The sequence below is a fragment of the Perca flavescens genome, chromosome 12 (assembly GCF_004354835.1).
Source record: "Perca flavescens isolate YP-PL-M2 chromosome 12, PFLA_1.0, whole genome shotgun sequence".
Taxonomy (NCBI): Eukaryota; Metazoa; Chordata; class Actinopteri; order Perciformes; family Percidae; genus Perca; species Perca flavescens.
The window spans coordinates 31175788-31197938 of NC_041342.1; the positions used below are offsets into that span (position 1 = coordinate 31175788).

The 22151-nt window shown below is 41.7% G+C and overlaps 2 protein-coding genes across 2 annotated transcripts in view; both read left to right on the top strand.

Moving 5' to 3' along the window:
• Positions 1–475: 475 nt before the first annotated feature.
• Positions 476–3574, top strand: LOC114565049 (tripartite motif-containing protein 16-like). The gene has a single exon (XM_028592863.1). It carries the CDS (start codon positions 781–783, stop codon positions 2455–2457), a length of 1677 nt encoding a protein of 558 aa, XP_028448664.1. The 5' UTR covers positions 476–780; the 3' UTR covers positions 2458–3574.
• Positions 3575–4161: 587 nt separating this feature from the next.
• The window catches only part of LOC114566023 (solute carrier organic anion transporter family member 5A1), a 44132-nt gene continuing 26142 nt past the window's right edge, over positions 4162–22151 (top strand). The window contains exons 1-3 of the mRNA XM_028594365.1: positions 4162–4187; positions 4261–4322; positions 6236–7680. Coding sequence (XP_028450166.1) covers positions 6726–7680 — 955 coding nt within the window. The 5' untranslated portion in view covers positions 4162–4187; positions 4261–4322; positions 6236–6725. The remainder of the gene's footprint in view (positions 4188–4260; positions 4323–6235; positions 7681–22151) is intronic.

The window sequence follows — 22151 nt, forward strand, 5'->3', positions numbered from 1 at the left end:
TACATGCTGTCTCAGCTAGCGGTTAGCCAAATTAGCTGTTAGCTAAACTAACGTTAGCTTCCCGGTGGAGGCTAACGGCAGCCCGCTATCATCACCTAGTGGTCCGCCGAATTAGCTATTAGCTAAACTAACGTTAGCTGGAGGCTAGCGGGAACAGATTGGGTAGTGTCAGAAATCCTCGTACCACAGCGCATGCGCGAACATCTTGCACATGCCCAGAACGGATCGTGCAAGTGGAACGGATCGGGTACTGAGACAGACCCTCAGTTTCTATGCCTCTATTTGTTAAATCTTACTGTTACATGTGCCTCTTTTGTGTGTCTTGATTCTTTCCCTCTCTCTGTTTCCTATTCTGCCCTCCTCCCTCTCTACCTGTTGCACACCTGAGAGTAATCAGTGCTCAGGTAGAGTGGGGGAGGTGATAAGAAGGCAGAGAGTGGAGAGCACTTCATTAACGACCGAATATTTCCTATGAGTCATGTGTTAACTATGTTCATATACAGAAAACACACCCTGTATCTGTTGAACCGCTCCTCTTTCTCGAATGAAGGTAGCAAAGCATGTAAACCCCTCCTTCTTTGCTGATCTCTCTGACTAGTCCAAATATTTACTTGTTCCATCCCCTTCACAGATCTGCAGTTTTAAGATGGGTGAAGTCAGAATGTGGTTTATTGAGAGAGCTGGCAGGCTACAATCACTGCAGCTTTGCAACTACGAAGGAAGCAGAATAGAGTTTGGACCGGTTTATGTCAAACTGACATTAGCGGCCAGGGAGGTACAATGGCGCAGAAAGGAGTTAGTCTGGACAGGGAAACTATTTCTTGTTCCATCTGTCTGGATCTACTGAAGGATCCTGTGACTACTTCCTGTGGACACAGCTACTGCATGAACTGTATTCAAGGCCACTGGGATAAAGAGTATGTGAAGAAAATCTACAGCTGTCCTCAGTGTAGAAAGACTTTCACACCGAGGCCTGTCCTGCTGAAAAACACCATGTTAGCAGATTTAGTGGAGGAGCTGAAGAAGACTGGACTCCAAGCTGCTCCTGCTGATCACTGCTATGCTGGAGCTGAAGATGTGGCCTGTGATGTCTGCACTGAGAGAAAACTGAAAGCCCTCAAGTCCTGTCTGGTGTGTCTGGTCTCTTACTGTGAGAAACACCTTCAGCCTCATTATAACTCCTCTGGGTTTAAGAAACACAAGCTGGTGGAGCCCTCCAAGAATCTCCAGGAGAACATCTGCTCTAATCATGATGAGGTGATGAAGATTTTCTGCCGTACTGATCAGCAGTGTATCTGTTCTCTCTGCTTAATGGATGAACATAAAGGCCACGACACAGTCTCAGCTGCAGCAGAAAGGACTGAGAGGCAGAAAGAGCTCGAGGGGAGTCGACAAAACATCCAGCAGAGAATCCAGGACAGAGAGAAAGATGTGAAGCTGCTTCAACAGGAGGAGGAGGCTATCAATCGCTCTGCTAATAAAGTAGTGGAGGAGAGTAAGAAGATTTTCACTGAGCTGATCCGTCTCCTGGAGAAAAAAAGCTCTGATGTGGAGCAGCAGGTCAGATCAGAGCAGAAAACTGAAGTGAGTCGAGTCAAGGAGGTCCAGAAAAAGCTGGAGCAAGAGATCACTGAGCTGAAGAGGAAAGACGCTGAGATGAAGAAGCTCTCAGACACAGAGGATCACACCCAGTTTCTGAAAAACTACTCCTCACTGTCACCACTCAGTGAATTTCCAGACTCATCCGTTGATATCCGTCCTCCGCGCTACTTTGAGGACATGACAGCGGCTGTTTCAGAATTCAGAAACAAACTACAATATGTTCTAAATGAAAAATGGACAAACATCTCTCTGGGTGTGTCTGAAGTTGATGTTTTACTGTCAAATCCACAACCAGAGCCCAAGACCAGAGCTGAATTCTTAAAATATTCACATGAAATCACACTGGATCCCAACACAGCTCACAGACAGCTGTTATTATCTGAGGGGAACAGAAAAGCTACATTCATTGAAGAACATCTGTCTCTTTCTTATCACCCAGAACGATTCACTTATTGGCGACAGGTCCTGAGTGAAGAGAGTCTGACCGGACGTTGTTACTGGGAGGTGAAGTGGAGCGGGATAGGAGTTTCTTTTGCAGTCGCATACGAGGATATCAGCAGAAGAGGGAGCTCGGAAGAAGGTAAATTTGGACACAATGACAAATCTTGGACATTAAGATACGAAAAGGACCGTTGTACATTTTGGAACAACAATGTCCAAACTCATGTCCCAGTTCCTGTGTCCTCCAGAGTAGGAGTGTACCTGGATCACAGGGCAGGTACTGTGTCCTTCTACAGCGTCACTAAAACCATGACTCTCCTCCACAGAGTCCAGACCACATTCACTCAGCCTCTCTACGCTGGACTTTGGTTTTATTCTTATGGAGACACTGCTGAGTTCTGTAAACTCAAGTAGAAAGTCAAATCACTCAAGGGTTAAACTCTTTGTTTCCACTTTTACATTTATTTTGTCTTATTTGTTGCTGATTGTTCGTCGGGGCATTTCTTCACTGCAGTGATCAGCTGTCAATCAAACATTATGGGTGGTATTTTGCCGATAGTGGGAAGATCTTCACTGAGCTGATCCGTCACTCCTATGTGACGCAGCAGGTCAGATCCCAGCAGAAAACTGAAGTGAGTCGAGTCTGAGAAATACTTGCCTAAAAGCCCTGCTTTCAAATATTTCTCTACTCGTATATACTCCAGTTAAATGCTCATTTGGCAGGTTTATCAAGTGTAGTATTCCAGTAAATGCACTTAGTACTTTCCATATGGTTAAAAGTAGGGTGTCAGCATGCATGCATCATTGGGTCAATGTCTGATGTTGCCTCAAACTGAACTTAAATCTTCTATCTCACTCCCTGTCAGCTATTTGCACATATTAAGTTATCCACTAGAGGTCCCTCTCCTCAAATGTATTGCATTATCACTATAGTTGAATGCTTTGCTGCCATTTACAACACACCTAAGGGGTGAACTGGAGTCTAAATGGGAGAAAATCCCTGCAGCAGGTTCTAACATCTAGTGGAAAGACTATAATCAGATTAATGGAGACGGTTGGAGCAGCACAACATGTTCTACAATTACATAGAGTGTCATTATTATACTTTGGGGGTCTGCATACTTTTGGCCACATGTGTATGGTATGTCGACATCAGGACACTTTGCAGCAACAAATGTGTACATAAATTACTTAAATAGTTATTATAAATAGTGGGTTTTATTCAAATAATCTTTTGAATTGCTTATGAATTTCTTTTAATTGATATTTTGAACTGTCAAAGACTTGGAAGAAATGCATGTATGTGCCTTTTTATCATTATCAAATATATAATAACAGAACAGACACTGTTTGTTACATGTCTTTCTGTAGTTGATCAATATTGCTTTTGCTGCATGATTTGATGAATGGATTTTTTCATTTACTCACAGAATATTAGTTCTTATTATCTTCAGTTTGAGTTGAAAGTTTTGGATTCCCATGATGGTCTGACTGCTGTAGGTACTTAAGACTGTTTCATGCTTCTCATTAGAGCCTGACCAAGAAATCAGTCATGTTGTAATGTACATTATAAACTGTGTGAAGGATTTATCAATAAACTCATAACTTGATGTATAAAGACACATTATTTTCTTTCTTGTGCATGTGTGTGTGTGTGTGTGTGTGTAGCCTGTGTGTGTGTCACTCCAGTTCACAGATCTTCCCAGAGTATAAAAAATTGTTTTAAAATCCTACTTTTGACTGTCTTTCAATTACACAGATTTTGGGGATATTCAGCCTATTCATATATCTCACTGCACTGTAACTTTTTTTCTAGCTATTCTGTTTTTGCTGATTAGTTATCCTTTATTTAATACTTAAACCCTAGTTATGTGGGTTTTATATTGGCTTGTGTTTGTTTTATGTGTATTTAGCCTAGTGGCCATGCCCATGACTAAATCAGAAGGGATTACGTCCAGCCAATTGACTGTAAAAATAATCATCGAAATATACTGTGTTTTAGTCTATGCTTCTCTCTCTCTCTCTCTCTCTCTCTCTCTCTCTCTCTCTTTGAATGACACACGTTATGCTTTTATTTCGAAGTGTTTCCGGTATTTCCTGGCTCATTCCCTCCGCCTTGATGCAGCTTAATGACAAGATGTTTTGTAGGTGAGCTTTTTTTATTTATTTTTTAACATTAACGTGTTTTTGTCCGGTTTTAACCGCCTGTCCTCGCAGGGCGTGGGTTATATATCGACCATGAAGGGTTAAAGGCCCGTGTCGTCGCTTCAGAGTGCCAGGTCAGTAAAGCGCATTGTCCCCATTGGTGGTGTTGTTGTGTTATCCATCGGCGAACGCTACCTCGGCGGGTTAGCTGGTTAGCTGCTAGCTGTGCGGCTAGCTTGGATCATATCTCTATGGCTCTGGCTTGGATGTTGTTAGCTGCATGGTAAAGGAGCACTTCCGGATCTACATTTCAAAGTAATGCACGAAATTGAAAAAGGCGACAAAAACGTCGATAAAAAAATTCAATAAAATAAAATCGCCAGTTAACAGATGTTTTGCCAAAGCGTAAATGCTGCACATGTCGTATAACATACTGATTTAAGCCAAGTCCTACCTAGGGCTGGGCACTATATTGATATTATATTGATATTGTGATATGAGACTAGATATCTTAGATTTTGGATATCGTAATATCGTAATATGGCATGTAGTGGTGTCTTTTCCTGGTTTTAAAGGCTGCATTACAGTAAAGTGATGTCATTTTCTGAACTTACCAGACTGGTGTTTGTTCTATTATTTGCCTTTACCCACTTAGTCATTATATCCACATTACTGATGATTATTATCAAAAATCTCATTGTGTAAATATTTTGTGAAAGCACCAATAGTCAACGCTACAATATTGTATCGATATCGAGATATTTGGTCAAAAATATCGTGATATTTGATTTACTCCATTTTGCCCAGCACTAGTCCTAGCTTGTGAATTGACTGTTAAATGTATTGGTAAAATATAACGCCGGCCGAATGTATCAGTAGACATCGCCAATCGGCACTTTGTAAAAGTTTGATCACATTTTCTAGATCATTCGGCGACATTTCATCCACATATTTCTTTTGCATTTATTCAATGCTGTGCAGGATTACTGAGGGCTCCCACATTGAAGGCATTAGTAGGGAAAATAGTGCAACGATAATTTGTTTAAACCAACTCCAGTTAGTAGGGCTGTGCTCGATTGAAGAAATTCTTAGTGGACTAACTCTCATTCAATTGTACCGACTAATCGATTAGTTGATTTAATCGACAAATCTGTAAATCTGAGTTTCTCCGCAAAGAGTCACGCAAAAGCACCACTTTCATTCTTGTGTTTACCAGAGATGTGCTCGTACGTTTCTTGGAAATAAGTCATTCAGCATGAAAAAAAGCATAAAACATGACTAATGGACTAAAGAAATCTAAGTTGACTAAGACCAAAACGACCGATTAGTCGACTAATCGACTAAGAGGGAGCAGCCCTACCAGTTAGACATTTTAAAGTAGTGTTTACGCCTAAAATGTACCACGTATTTTATCGTAAATACATTAACCACATTGCTTTCACGTTATGATAAATTTCATAGGATTTACTATATATTAGGTGATTCAGCACAAAAAAAGATGCTTTGCGACAAACTTGAAATATCGATGGGCCTTGGGATTTTGTTTACGCGTCTCACTGGAATTGGAGTAAATGAAATGTTCCGCTTTTATTGTGAAGGAAGCGTTTCCGCTTTCCATTTAGCTAACTATGTAGCTTGACGGCAGTTGTTTTCAAACCAGCGACTGCGAGCAGCCGAGCACTGCGGTGTTCCCGAGCAGGAGGCTGGTCACGGGCTTCTCGTTTCACGCTCGTTTTCCTCGACGACACATCTCCCTTGCCGATTATTATTATCATCATCATTATTATTATTATTATTATTATTATTATTTTTTTTTTTTATTCATACACATCTTAACGGATTTACACAGAAATATAATCTCTAAATGACAGCCTCGCTCGCCCGCTGGGAGGACAGCTGGTGCGGCGATAACATCGGGAGGAGGGGTGATGCCCTTGACTCGGGGGAGGAGGAGGAGTTAGGAGGCAAAGAGTGGAGGGGGGGCTGCAACATCCCTTTCAGTTTCCGAAAACAAGTGACATTGTAACTGTGCGATCTTCATTGGCAGGGGTGTCAGGGATGTGGCGCATGATCCGCAAGTTCATTTCATCCCTGCCGGCCGTGGAGCAACAGCAGCAGCAGCAGGGTCCGGCTGAGAGAAGCCATCCGGAGGATATGCCGTGCAGCCGCAGGGAGCCCTGGCTCTGGAGCCCCGCCGCCGGTCGAGCCGAGGAGGCCTGAGCGCAGGTCTCCATCTCCGGATTAGATGGTGGCAGAAGGCAAGTGAGCACGACAAGATAAAAACAGAGGCTGTCTAAGCCTGCGCTGCTAGATAAGCACAAGCTTGTGAGTCTGCTTTCCCTTTTTTTAAGGTTGACATTGTTGCTTTATATTTTGGGCCTCTTTGTTTGTGCCAGACTGTGTCCGTGGGAGTACATGTGCCTATTAATAATAAATGTAATGGGCAGCAGCCCCTGAACTCTTAATTGTAGGCTCGGAACTGGGGCGGTTTGTTCTTCTAAACCCCTAAAAAGAAAGGAGGCGATTGACAGGAAATAATGGCCGACCGCGAGGAAGCCGAGTTGTCCGAGTCCCTTCGGAAGGACGACGGGTTTTCCAGCGAAATTGAGGAGCCAGGTACGGATTTGAAATGTAAAAGTTTGCCTGTTTTAAATGAAGAAGCGCCTCAAGAGGAAACCTCACGGACTAGTTCTGGGTCCACGACCGCAGAAGAGAGCGCAGAATTTATCCAGCCGCCGGCCAAGACCGAGTCCTTTCAGCCGGAGTCCCTGACCAGGACGAGCTACGCGCCCAAGCCGGGGAAGTCGGCGCTGAACCGGCCCAGCTCCTACATGGAAAACACGGAGATCCGCAGGGGTAAGAACATGGCGAGAAGGAAGCCTCCGGGCTTCTTCGCCACCAAGCTGGCTCGTCTTCGTCTTCCCAGCAGGCGGAACCTGAGCGTCCTCTTACAGGACTCGCGCTGCTTCCTGTTCTGCATGTGCTACCTGACCTTCATCCAGTCGCTCATGGTGTCGGGCTACCTCAGCAGCGTCATCACCACCATCGAGAAGAGGTACAGCCTGCGGAGCTCCGAGTCGGGCCTCCTGGTCAGCTGCTTCGACATCGGCAGCCTGGTCGTGGTCGTCTTCATCAGCTACTTCGGCGGGCGGGGCCAGAGGCCTCGCTGGCTGGCGGTGGGCGGGGTCTTCATCGCGGCGGGCGCCGCCCTCTTCTCCTTGCCCCACTTCATCTCGCCGGCCTACCAGATCCAGGAGGTCAACTCGTCGTCCGGCAACGAGGGCCTGTGCATGAACAGCAACGCCAGCGGCAGGGACCGCGTCGACGTCACTTCCTGTCCCCGGGACCAGGAGGGCAACGAGCACAACCTGTACGTGGCGCTGTTCGTTGTGGCCCAGATCCTGGTGGGCATGGGGTCCACGCCCATCTACACGCTGGGGCCCACCTACCTGGACGACAACGTCAAGAAGGAGAACGCCTCGCTGTATCTCGGTAAGAAGTGTGCGTGTGAATGTGTTAGGGCCGTGCTCGATTGAAGAAATTCTTAGTCGACTAACAATCATTCAGTTGTATCGACTAATCGATTAGTTGATTTAATCGACGGATCTGTAAATCTGAGTTTCTCCGCAAAAGAGTCATGCAAAAGCACCACTTTAATTCTTGTGTTTACCAGAGATGTGCTCGTACGTTTTCTTGGAAATAAGTCCTTCAGCATGAAAAAAGCATCAAACATGACTAATGGACTAAAGAGATCTAAGTTGACTAAGAATAAAAACGACCGATTAGTCAACTAATCGACTAAGAGGGAGCAGCGCTATAAATAACTGCTTAATTGAACGCAAATACGGTTCTAAATTCTCTATTGATTGTAAGATACTAATTCATCAGCCCAGTTGCATGTGAAGTATTGCATTGACTGCTTTACTGACTGGAGGTGAAACTTGGAGCTAGCTGGGAGTAGCCCAGGTTGACCCTCGCTAGTTTTAGTAGAATTGAAACAAATTTATAGATTATACACAGAGAGAGAGATGGAGCTAGGTAAAGCGTAAAACATGACTAATCGACTAAAGAAATCTTAAGTTGACTAAGACCAAAACGACCAATTAGTCGACCAATCGACTAAGAGGGAGCAGCCCTAGAATGTGTGGCAAAGGGCTCCAAACGCGACGGCCGACCAATCGGTGCCGTCAGTCCCGCCGGGATCGGTTTGGATGAAAACCGGCAGGTGTTTTGGTAGCAGTGACTTTTCTTCTTTTGTTTGTATTCTCTGTAATCTTTTTTTAGAATCCGCCGACATCCACATCCAGCACGATGCATCACCTCAGTCCTCCAAAGGAGCTCCTAACTCCGTTAGTCTCACATTGCCAGCTCTATCTCCACAGCACTGTGGAGCCCTCTCGTATAAAGTACTTGAAAGCAATACTTGAGTAAAAGTATCTTCACAGAAAATGACTTTGGTAGCAGTTAATGTCACCTTTTTAGAATATTACTTGAGTAAAAGTCTTAAAGTGTCTGATATTTTCTGTACTTAAAGGTCCCGTGGCATGAAAATGTCACTTTATGAGAGCCGAAGGTGACCCATTTATATTGCCTGTTTTATCCAGACAACAGTACAAAACCCGAAAAGAGTAAGTTTACTTTTTTACGTGACAATTGAAATTCCTCACATTTGAGAAGCCGAAACCACAAAGCCTTTGGCTTCATTTGTTGAGATGAGCCAGGGATTCGGCGACGGCGCCCTGGCAAAATAGATAGCGGAGGTTAGCGGAAGAGGAGGGACGTCCGGCGTGTGAAAAACTCACCGGATGTCAAACTTTTCCCCCCCAGCAATGTACATTGGTTGAGCCAGACTAAGCATACAACGGCAATAAATGATGAACAATAAACGTCACTGGAAATGACTAAAAATATGAACACATATTACAGATCTGTATTCAAATTGTTCTAAGAAAAACCCACTAAAATACATTCTTTGAATATTAATGTGACAATTATGCCAATAACTGACATTCTACGTGGCCAAAAGGATGTGGATCCCTTGAACATTGCACCCACATGTGATTGATGAGTCTGACATCCCAAAAACTGTGATCTGCTGTAGAGATGGGCGATATGGCCTAAAATCCATATTGCGATATACATTGCAGCCTTTTGCGATAACATTGTATATCACGATATATAAATTATAATAGGACCATTTCAGAACAGGTTACACAGACCCTAAGGAAAGCCAAACAGCTAAATGTATTTTTTTTAAAAGAAAGAAATGTAGTATGTAGTTTTGAGAACATTTATTGTATTAACTGTAATTATACAACATAATGTTGCAGATAAATAAAATTCAAGTACACTAGTTGACTTTAACAAAGAAAAAGCTTAAAGTATTGGGGTTCTTCTCTTTAGTGCAAACCAAAAGGCACTACACTTATTTAGTTTAAGTCCTTGGTTCTTAAATGCCACCCAAGATGCAGAGAACAGGAAAACCTGGTGTCTTTTTAGTTAAGGAACAGACACTGGACTGAAATACTTTCAGTATAGGCAAAGAAAATGATTTTGTTGAAGCCGGTTGCAGCTTGTGGCTCCAAATTTCGCGGGTAGATTGCATCATCAACATGCATTATCGCGATAGTGCAATATAATTAAAATCTCTATCGTAGGCCAATTTTGTATCGTCTATATTGCATATCGTTTCTATCGCCCATTACTAATCTGCTGCCACAACAGCCCCCCAGTCTTAGGGAAAGGCTTTCCACCAGATGTTTGGGAGACGTTAGCTCCGTGTGCGTGCACGCCAGTCCGGTTCCTCCACACCAAACTGGGAAAACCATTTCTTTGCCAAACACAAACTGTTGCCACAAAGTTGGAAGCACACTATTGTCTGAAACATTGTATGAAGCCCAAAGATACACCGGTCAGCAGCTGTAGACAACGTATGGCCGCACATACATTCACCATTATGGCAGCTGCGTGCATTCTAATTATTAATTATACACTTTATACATTCATTTACTTCTAGTTTTTTTTTATTATTTTGTTTTTTTCTTAAATTTGACTGTGAGCAACTTAACTGTTTCCCTGAGGGGATTGATAACAGATTCTGAATTAAAGTTACTGATCAGGCCCCAGGTCTACGCTCAAAGGCTGACAAGCAGGAAGTTTAAACAACAGCAGAGAGTTCCCGTAATTCCCGTACTTGTCACCGCCACGTACGTGTCGGACATACCGTAGCTCCGCGGCTCAATTGACGCCGTGACCTTTTGAACTGCCCTCCCTTTCCCTTCCACATGCTTCCTCAGACATTCTCGCCCCAGTGGATTCGAACAAGGTACAGCCTAATTAAATCAACAAATAAGAGCTGGGTTATGAAAGAGATTGTGGGAGGCGGAGGGACGAGGGGAAGGTCTTATGTGCATTCCTGTCGTTGATGGCAGTGAAAGTCCCGCAGAGGCTTGCCGTTGGCCCGAGACCCTTTTGTTTCTCTTTTTTTTTTTTTTTAAAAGAGAGAGAGGCTTTGATACGGTTGGGTATGGTTTGGATTTTTGCGATTCCGATGCCGAACCGGTACTTTCAAAATGATTCCGATTCCTGAATCGATTCTTGAAAAACTGAAAAATGACATCAAAGAGAGGCTCTTTTATAGTTTTTAGCTCTTTTATAGAGTTTTTTCTTTTTAAATTGAAAAGGATTTAAATTTAACAATATATTAATGTTTTAAAGGACCCATGACATGGTGCTCTTTGGATGCTTTTATATACTGTAGGCCTTAGTGGTCCCCTAATACTGTATCTGAAGTCTCTTTTATATAGGCCTTAGTGGTCCCCTAATACTGTATCTGAAGTCTCTTTTATATAGACCTTAGTGGTCCCCTAATACTGTATCTGAAGTCTCTTTTATATAGGCCTTAGTGGTCCCCTAATACTGTATCTGAAGTCTCTTTTATATAGACCTTAGTGGTCCCCTAATACCGTATCTGAAGTCTCTGTTATATAGACCTTAGTGGTCCCCTAATACTGTATCTGAAGTCTCTTTTATATAGACCTTAGTGGTCCCCTAATACTGTATCTGAAGTCTCTTTTATATAGGCCTTAGTGGTTCCCTAATACTGTATCTGAAGTCTCTTTTATATAGGCCTTAGTGGTCCCCTAATACTGTATCTGAAGTCTCTTTTATATAGACCTTAGTGGTCCCCTAATACTGTATCTGAAGTCTCATTCCAGAAATTCAGCTTTGGTGTAGAATTACAGCCACTAGAGCCACCAGTTGCAAACAAAAAATATAAATGAATAAATTGAACAAATTCTCTGATTTCAGCTTCCTAAATGTGAATATTTTCTAGTTTCTTCTCTCCTCTGTGACAGTAAACTGGGTATATTTGAGTTGTGGATGAAACAAGACATTTGAGGATGTCATCTTGGGCTTTTTGGGAAAAACTGACTGAAGTGTTTCCCCATTTTCCCAAACAACTAGTAGAATAGAATAGAATACACTTTATTGTCCCCAAGGGGGAAATTTGTCTTGGACATAGTGCTACAATCTGTTGCTTCACAGCATACACATGTAACAGAAAAATCAGCATAAACACAAGATCAACAATGCGTCCTAGGACACAAAAGAAGGACACAGCACAGACAACACCCTGAGAATTAAAGGGCTCATAATTATAGGTTCATAATTATATTTAGAGGTTGTATTAGAATAGGTTTACATGGTTTAATTTAAAAAAAAACACAACATATTTTTGTTGACCTGCACATTGCTGCAGCTCCTCTTTTCACCCTGTGTGTTGAGCTCTCCGTTTTAGCTACAGAGTGAGACATCTCACTTCTGTTCCATCTTTGTTGGGAGTCGCACATGCTCAGTACCTAGGTAAGGACTACTAGCCAGTCAGAAGCAGAGTATGAGGGCGTGCCCTGACAGTACCTAGGTAAGGACTACTAGCCAGTCAGAAGCAGAGTATGAGGGCGTACCATGCTAGCAGCTAGGTGAGCATTATAACGTGTGTTCCAAAGTGACCACGTTGGTCTCTGAAGTAAAGGCTGGACTACAATAGAGCTGTTTGGAGCAGTTGGTGAACAGTGTTTTCTGTTGGAGATGGTAAGTCCCTTTGGGGGGGGACTTTGGGCTTTTTCACTTTGTAAACCTGTAACGTGCACAAAAAAGATATTTAACACAATAAAGGAAAGGGAAAAAGCCAAAAAGCATAATATGGGCACTTTAACTAATCCAATTAGTTGTGCAACCCTATAAATTAACCTTAATATGATATTTAATTGTTGACAAGATACAACACAAGTTGTATCTGCTCTACCAGCCATTTTGGCAAGTAACCAAAAAGTGTTGTCGGTCGAGACCCACTCTACCAGTTAACTCTGGTATTCCGTTGCTTTTGTGACTGCTGAATGAAAATACTTGTTCCCTGGCCTTAACGGGCGAGGGCCAACAGCGGCAGGACGGAGCAGAGCAGAGCAGAGCAGGGTTACCCAGCCAACAGGAGCATACTGTCAGGCTGCAGAAACATGTTGATGTGGTTGGTTGGTTTAATGGCAACTGACAGCTTCTCCAGTCACTGGAATGAGAACGGCGCCCATTAAAACACCGTCACAGTGGAGTCCAGTAACCTAAAAAAACAAAAACACAAACCAGCTAAATCCTGCCAGTTTGATGCTGGCAAATGTTGTGTAATAGTTCAGTCGCACTCACTATTGTTTTCCAAAGTAATCAGTAGACCCAAACAGAATCTGCAGAGTTTTTACAGTTTGAAGCGGTGATCCAAAATGAATAAACGGCAGAATTTAGCGGTCTGCTTGAATTGGAGATTTTTTAACATTCTTAGTTTTTTATTTTTCAACAGATTTCATGTGGCCCTTTTAATCAGTTACCTATTTGAACCTATTTCTTGCTATAAGGTAAAATCAACTTTATATCATTTCATGTTTTCCTTATTGATTCACTTGGGTGTTTTGTGACAACATAGAATGTAAATGGACTTTTTTTTGGCAACCAACTCAAATTTCAGATATTCAAAAAATCTTTGAAACCAAAATAACTGTTATGTCCTCCCTTGGAAAATGGAAATTCGAAACAATGTTGAAATATTGCAAGAAAAAAAAATGGCAATTTTATAATTCTGTCATCTAGAGCTGGGCAATATATCGATATCGTGATATGAGACTAGATATGCTCTTAGATTTTGGATATCGTAATATGTCATAATTGTTGTCTTTTCCTGGTTTTAAAGGCTGCATTACAGTAGAGTGATGTCATTTTCTGAACTTACCAGACTGTTGTAGCTGTTCTATTATTTGCCTTTATCCACTTAGTCATTATATCCACATTACTGATGATTATTTATGAAACATTTTATTGTGTAAATATTTTGTGAAAGCACCAATAGTCAACACTACAATATCGTTGCGGTGTCGATATCGAGGTATTTGGTCAAAACTCTCGTGATATTTGATTTTGTCCATATTGCCCAGCCCTACTGTCATCTCGCTGTCCTGTTCTCCTGCTGTGGTTTAAGAGCAGCCGGCTGTAGAATTAGTGCCACCAGCTGTTAATCTTTAACTCCTAGTACTCACATAATAGCAGTAGTGGATGGAACAACTCATCAAATTTACATTTTCTGTTGCAGATTATCTGGACATTTGTTTACATTTAAATGTAAATTTGACTCCTGTACGGCATTTGTGTAATGGGCAGTTGAGTAACCTGCTCAAGAGGAAGCATAAAAAGGTGTTTTTAAAGATCTTTATATTGCAATTGGTTCAAAGTGCCTTGTAGGTGTTTTAAAATGCCCCTTGACTCTCTCCTTCTCTTTTGCCTCAGTTGAGATCTACAGTGTCTGATATTGACCATGAAGTGTGCACAAAGGGCTGACTGGACACAGATAGGCCTCTTGTGCTACTTAGCCTACTTGGGTTACTTATGTTAGTGGTGGAACATGAGATGAGCGGAGACAGATGATGCCTTTAGTAAATCTGCAGCTCTACTGTTGATTCAGCAGGAATGCTACACAGATAGACCACTGCTGGATGCATTCATCCCACTGCTTGGTCTTTGCAGACACTTTTTTAAAAACACGGATTGATGGAGCGCTTACAAAAGCAGTGGAACTGAAATCAATCGGTGCCATTTGTCTCGCAATCCCTTCTCAGATCAAAGGTGTCTTCTGGTTTATCTCAGCTTCTAATGGAGATAGAAAGTCCAACTGGGAGGGTGATTTAAACGGGAGTTTCTAAGGATTTATTTTTTTTGGGCTTTTCCACATTTATTTGACAGGACAGCTAGGTGAGAGAGGGGGAAGACATGCAAGAAATCATCACAGGCCGGATTTAAACCCTGGACCTCTGCGTCGAGGCATAAGTCTCTCAGTATATGTGCGCCTGCTCTACCCACTGAGCCAACCTGGGCCACGAGTTTCTAATGATTCTTAAGTCAGATGGCCATGCCCACTGGGAAAACTGCCAGCCTAGCAGCAACCCAATGCAGCGTATTGTGTTTGGGTCCCGCCCTGCCTCGAATAGAAAGAACAAGGGACATCACTCCAGGGGAAAGATGGGGTTTATCCCTTTGTTATGAAACGGGGGAATCCAACTGAACACAAGCCCATATTCGCACACATCTGCCGCTACAAAAGCCTGCACTCTTCTGGTTGCAGTCTTTCCACCAGATGTTTGAACCTGGCTGCAGACATTTGCATCAGTGAGGTCCAACACCGATGTTGGGTGATCAGGTCTGGCTCACAGTTTGCGAAAACCAAAATGAGAAGAGGTTAAGACAGGGAGCGTCCTACGTTTGTGGCATTGCCACACTGTTTTGTCCCAGTATGGGTGCAGCAGACTTGCTGTCTGCTGAGGAATAAACAATCTGGGTCCATTTTGGCTCTGCTTTGCGTTAGCCTACATATGAGATCATGCCCAAAGGCGTCCCAGACATCCATTAGAATAATTCAGCACAATATTGCTTTGTAACCCCAATAAGAGATGCTCTGTTTGGCACCCATGTGAGGCATCGGGACACACGCTGCAGCTACTTGAAATTGTTATGTGCCAGCTCAGAGACGCAATATGGTCCTCAACAGCGCCTGTTTGTGTTTGGCATGCTTTGTCATGTTACTGCATATGCGACCAGAGACATGTGTATTTCTTTTTATTTGGATGACTATAGGTTGTAAATAAGAGTCAATTAAATGATACACAGATATAAGCACCAGCACCCCTTTTCTGGATAAGATATAAAGCAATGTTTTTGTGTCTAAGTGACTAATGGGAACAACAATCTTTGACATTGGTCCAGTATTAAGCAAGATCGTTGCAGTTACCTTCACAAAAGTACTTGTTTTGCCGCTGACAGCCTCAGATTAATATTCTAAGTGTCTGACAACATTATGGAAAGAATCCTTTCAGAGTTAGACCTTTAAAACCTCTTTGAGACCTTTCTGTATAACCAGAAACAGCTCTGAAGTAACTAGTGCTAAACCCACCAGACTCCATTTAAAAAAACAATACTGTTAGCGTGTATAGAGCCAACACATTGTCACATGTAAATCGGTAAACTGTGTGTTTATTTCAACCCAAACTAGAGTTGTGATGGTTGGAAAAGTGGAAAGACGACCCAAAACGTCTTTTCATAGTTTTATTTAGTTTCTGTTGACTTTGAATGAAGTGTATTTGAAGATGCTAAAATGACTGTTTATTTACATGGAATCTGGTGGGTTTAGGGAACGCAATTTCGCGGATGTTTTTATGTGTAAAAAAGGATCTTACTCTTTAACAGAAAGGTCGACCTCATTAGAAATCCTTTCCATAATGTTGTCAGACACTTAGAATATTAATCTGAGTCTGTCAGCGGCAAAACAAGCACTTTTGTGAAGGTAAATACAAGCTTAAAATAATGTATTCACCGATTTACAGACATGTCTTTCGCCATGTAAGTCTATGGGAAAATCGTCTCGAGCTGCATTTTGCCTCCCAAAATACACAACCTGCAAACTGAGGACTAGAAACACTGTCATAAATTAAGGACTCTGAACATTAAACATTTTCTCTCCTGTTGAAGAGCTACACCCCGTCCCGCTCCGGGCTACATAGCAGCTAAACCTACCGGGAGGTTTCTGTTCCCTGGTTCATCGGTCTTTACACCACTCGGTTTAATTCAGAGGGCTTTTATCTACTGCCGCGAGTAGACGATGAAATGAGGAATGTGCTGCGAAGCTGAACAGTTAAAGCAAGGCACATAAACAGGCAGAGTTAGAGGTTCAAACATCTGCCGGGGTCACTAATAGCATATTGTTGTGTAGGCACTCATGGTGTTGCCGGGTACTTTGGGTAAAAGCATTTACCAAATTGAATTCAATTCAGTTTTATTTATAGTATCAAATCATAACAGAGTTATCTCGAGACACTTTACAGATAGAGTAGGTCTAGACCACACTCTATAATTTACAAAGCTCCAACAAGCTCCAAGTAAACTCCCCAGAGCTAGGTTAGTAACAAGCAGTTCTGGGACAGGATGCATACAAAAGGAAACAAATGAAAACATTGATGAGAGGCTGTACTGGCCTGCCCCCCTCTACTCACACTATATTATTGATTATACGATCAATAAATCTGATGACTACGAAGAGAAGCAGGTGGGCCGGGTTAGGCGGACGCTGCAACTCCTCACTCCACTATAGACCCATATCTAACCTAACTATAAGCTTTATCAAAGAGGAGAGTTTTCAGTTTACTCTTAAATGAGGCGATGGTGTCTGCCCCCCGAACCCAGACTGGGAGCTAGTTCCACAGGAAAGGAGCCTGGTAGCTGAAGGCTCTGGCTCCCATTCTACTTTTGGAGACTCTAGGAACCACAAGTAACTCTGCATTCTGGGAGCGGAGTGCTCTAGTGGGACAATAAGGTACTAAGAGCTGTTCTAGATAGGATGGTGCTTGACCATTTAGGGCTTTGTAGGTCAGGAGAAGGACTTTAAAGTCAATCCTGTATTTTACAGGAAGCCAATGCAGAGAAGCTAAAACAGGAGAAATATGATCTTTTTTCTTAGTTCTCGTCAGAACACGTGCTGCAGCATTCTGGATCAGCTGGAGAGTCTTAAGGGACTTATTTGAGCAACCTGACAGTAGGGAGTTACAATAGTCCAGCCTGGAAGTAACGAATGCATGGACCAGTTTTTCAGCATCGTTTTGAGACAGGATATTCCTAATTTTGGCAATATTACGAAGATGAAAAAAGGCTGTTCTCGATTATTGTTTTAGATGGGCGTTAAAGGATATATCCTGATCAAAAATAACTCCTAGATTTCTGACAGTAGTGCTGGAGGCCAGGACAATACCATCCAGAGTAGCTATATCTGTAGATAATGAAGTTTGGAGGTGTTTAGGGCCCAGCACAATAACTTCAGTTTTGTTACAGTTTAACATCAGAAAATTATAGGTCATCCAGGATTTTATATCTTTAATACATGCTTGAAGTTTAGCTAACTGACTTGTTTCGTCTGGTTTGATTGACAAGTATAATTGGGTGTCGTCCGCATAGCAGTGATAGTTAATTGATTGTTTCCTAATGATATTACCAAGAGGAAGCATATACAAGGAGAACAAAACTGGTCCAAGCACCGAGCCATGTGGAACGCCATGCATAACCCTTGCGTACTTAGAGGATTTATCATTAACATTAACAAATTGAGATCGATCAGAAAAATAAGACAAACCAGCTTAGTACAATTCCTTTAATTCCGACTAAGTGTTCCAATCTCTGTAACAGGATTGTATGGTCAATAGTGTCAAATGCAGCACTAAGATCTAATAAAACAAGTATGGAGACAAGTCCTTTGTCTGCAGCAGTTAGAACGTCGTTAGTAATTTTCACCAGTGCCGTCTCTGTGCTGTGGTGCTTTCTAAATCCTGATTGAAAGTCTTCAAATAAGCTGTTGCTATGGAGAAAATCACATAACTGATTAGCAACTACTTTCTCAAGGATCTTGGAGAGAAAGGGAAGGTTAGATATAGGTCTATAGTTTGCTAAGACCTCAGGATCAAGGGTGGGTTTTTTCAGAAGAGGTCTTATCACGGCTACTTTAAATGACTGCGGTACATAACCTGTTAATGGAGACATATTGATCATATCTAGTAGAGAGGTGTTAACCACGGGTAGTGCTTCTTTGAGTAATCTCGTTGGGATGGGGTCTAAGAGACAGGTAGATGGCTTTGCTGAAGATACCTTTACCATTAGTTGTTGAAGGTCTATAGGATAAAAACAGTCTAAGTAAATATCAGGTCATGTCGTTCTTTCTAGCAGTCCTGCGTTGAAAGGTGAACAATTAGAAGTTGAGGGCAAAAGGTGATGAATTTTATCTCTAATTGTTGTAATTTTATTATTAAAGAAGCTCATGAAGTCATCACTACTCAGAGCTAGAGGAATAGATGGCTCAGTAGAGCTGTGACTATCTGTCAGCCTGGCTACAGTGCTGAAAAGAAACCTTGGGTTGTTCTTGTTTTCTTCTATTAATGATGAGTAATAGTCTGATCTGGCATGTCTGAGGGCCGTCCTATAGGTTTTCAGACTGTCTTGCCAGTCCAAACGACACTCTTCCATTTTGATGGAGCGCCATTTACTTTCAAGTTTTCACGAGTTTTGCTTTAATTTACGAGTTTGGGAGTTATACCAAGGTGCTAGTTTCCTTTGCTTCATCTTCTTCTTTTTTAGTGGAACAACAGAGTCTGAAGTAGTCCGTAGGCAGGCCGTAACACCATCTACACAATTGTCGATTTGAGAGGGACTAAAGTTTACATACAGGTCCTCTGTTGTATTAAAACAAGGTAATGAGTTTAGTGCTGTTGGAATGTCTTCCTTAAATTTAGCTATAGCACTGTCAGATAGGCCTCTAGTATAGAAGCTTTTATCTAATGTCGTATAATCGGGTATGAAGAATTCGAAAGTAATTAAGAAGTGGTCTGATAATAAAGGATTTTGCGGGAATACTAATACATCTTCAATTTTGATACCATATGCCAGCACGAGGTCGAGGGTGTGGTTAAAACAGTGCGTGGCCTCATGCACACTCTGACTGAAGCCAATAGAATCTAGTAGTGAGTTGAAAGCAGTAGTAAGGCTATTGCTGTCAACGTCCACATGGATATTAAAATCACCAACAATAAGTACTTTGTCTGATTTAAGTACTACACATGATAAAAACTCTGAGAATTCAGATAAAAATTCAGAATACGGACCTGGAGGTCGGTAGACAACAACAAATATAATTGGCTGTACTGATTTCCGTGTTGGATGTTGAAGATTAAGAACAAGACTTTCAAAAGAGTTATAATTTAGTTTGGGTTTAGGGTTAATTAACAGGCTTGAATCAAATATGGCTGCAACTCCCCCTCTTCGGCCTGAGCCTCTAGGAATTTGAGTATTAATAAGACTGGGAGGGGTTGCTTCATTTAGACTAACATATTCTTCATGGCCCAGCCAGGTTTCAGTAAGACAGAATAAATCAATTTGATTATCAGATATCAATTCATTTACTAGTACTGCTTTAGAAGACAGAGATCTGACATTCACTAATCCACATCTAATTTTCCTATCCTTTTCTATCATTGCAGTGGTAGTTTTAATTCCAATTAGGTTGTTAAGTATTGCCCCTCTATTCACCACTTTGTGTGGTCTATTGTTCGTTATAATTGGAATAGTACTAGTAGGGCTGGGCGATAAAACGATAACAATATGTATCGCGATAGACACATAATCAATATCAATAGAAAATGAGGTCGATAAAACGTTCGATAACTTGTTTTTCTTCATCAGAAGAAACCAGAGGTTGTGAATCAAGTTTGGTTGCATGAACAAAGGCCCTCACTCTCTGGCAACCTAGCAACGTGGGGAGTGACACTCTAACAGCCAATCATGTAACAGTATCATGTTTGGTTGCGCCACATCGCTGTCTCGTGTTCTTCAATAACAGAACCGGCGTGGAGTGGAAAGTGAGTGCCGCAGCGAGCGAGGAAATTGTTGATAAAACAGGAAAAGTCAGTATGGCAGTTTTTGGGGATTTTATAAGTCTGACCGTAGTCAGACCAATGTCGTCAGACCATCGTCCCCACCAACACTGGTACTACCATAAACTTGTTTTACCACTTTAGCCGCGCTCACACTTTCGAGCACAGCCGTATTCGCCATCAACGTCCAACAACATCTGCAGCTGCTACACGGCACAAGCAGCAGACCGCCATGGAGCGGTACTCTGCATCAGCGCCTTACTAAACGCTACAAAGAAATAACGAAGGCAGACATGCTGAGCACTGTCCAGAAGCCAGGTTACCAACCTAGCACTAAACCTGCAGAAAATAGTTCCCCTAACACTTTGCACTATTTTATGACACTTTATTAAGCATTTCTTACTTATTCGTTAATTTTGCACCTTAATGTTAAGAGATAATTGTTAAGTGTTCATTGTGATTTTAGACCTGTTTACATTTTAATTATGTTTTTCATGGTTGTGTTGACATTTCTGCTTTTATAATTGAGGGGATTATAATCAGAGCAGGGTTAAGTTTTAAATAAAAATGTTTAAATTTAATATATTTTTCTCCTGGTCCTTATTTTAAATAGGTCATAAAAAAATATCAATAATTATCGATATCGACCGATATGAAAAACTTATATCGTGATACAGTTTTCAACCATATCGCCCAGCCCTAAGTACTAGTACTACATGTTACTGGAATAGCACTAGTACTACACGTTACTGGAATAATAATAGTACTACTTGTTATCCTGCAGAAAACATTTTCAGAATCATCCACTTGTATAGTGCTATCAGGATCAATACCTGGGGGACATGAATCTGTGATATTTTCAACAGAATTTCAATACTTGCCTTTCAGTGTGGTCGTTATGTTATGTTGCTGCTTGTATTAGCAAGCTGTGGATAGCCCGTTACTGCTACCGAAATATAGAATAGATTTCCAAGGAGGCAAAATCCTGAGTGGTCCGTGGCAGGCTAACTAGCCGTTAGCACAACAAATACCTAGACGTTAGCTAACGGAGCGGAGGAAAGTTTTGCAAACAACGGAAAACCATAAAGACAATGACAGCTAGAGAAACAATAAAGATAATGACAGCTAGAGAAACAACACCACCAACCTCCAATGGCTTTGATTTAGTTCTCTCCAATTTCTCCTCTGCTCTCTCAGGTCTCTGCCAAAGGGTCTATTTTTTTTGTTGTGACATAAAAATCTATGTGGTCATAAATCCATTTGTTGCACTTGCACATGTTGCTGTAATTGTTCGCTTTGCCAGTCTCAAATGGGATTTTATGATCAATGTGATCAGCTAAAAAAAAAAGCACAATGTGTTAAAACAATTGGTCAATTCAAGGATTAGCCAGTCAACTTGGATTCATCCAAAACGATTCCAATAATGAAATGTTTGTGTCATTAATTAAGCAAAAATGCTGAACGTTCAACAACAACAGATGCATCTTGAGGCTGGTTGTCTGTAAATCTGAGTGGCCACAAGACATTACACGTTTATCTACGGTAGAAGTGGAAGCCGGTATAGCCAAAAACACAGTTACTATCAGCTTTTATAGCAATTTCCTACTTCATTGTCAACTTTCCATGTCAATCAAGTGTAAAATTGTTGTCATATTTTGGCTTTTTTACCGCGTAAAGGAAGGTGGACAGAAATGTACGTTACTGACTGACTTTTCAGCCTTTGCAGGACTTGACTTCTAGTATTTGCAGGTTTACGTCTCAGTGTGTGTACAGGGAGCGTGTGTAGGTCAGTAAAAGATGGAATTGATGAGCTTGATGTTATAATTCATATGTTTTGGCCTTGTTTGTTGGTGTTGAGCTTTCTGGTCATGTTTGGTTTCCTGTTGTTGAGTTTTGGAAGAAGTTAGAGATCGTCACTAGGGTGTTTGCATTAATGAACGGCTGCTGATTGCTCATCTTATCTGT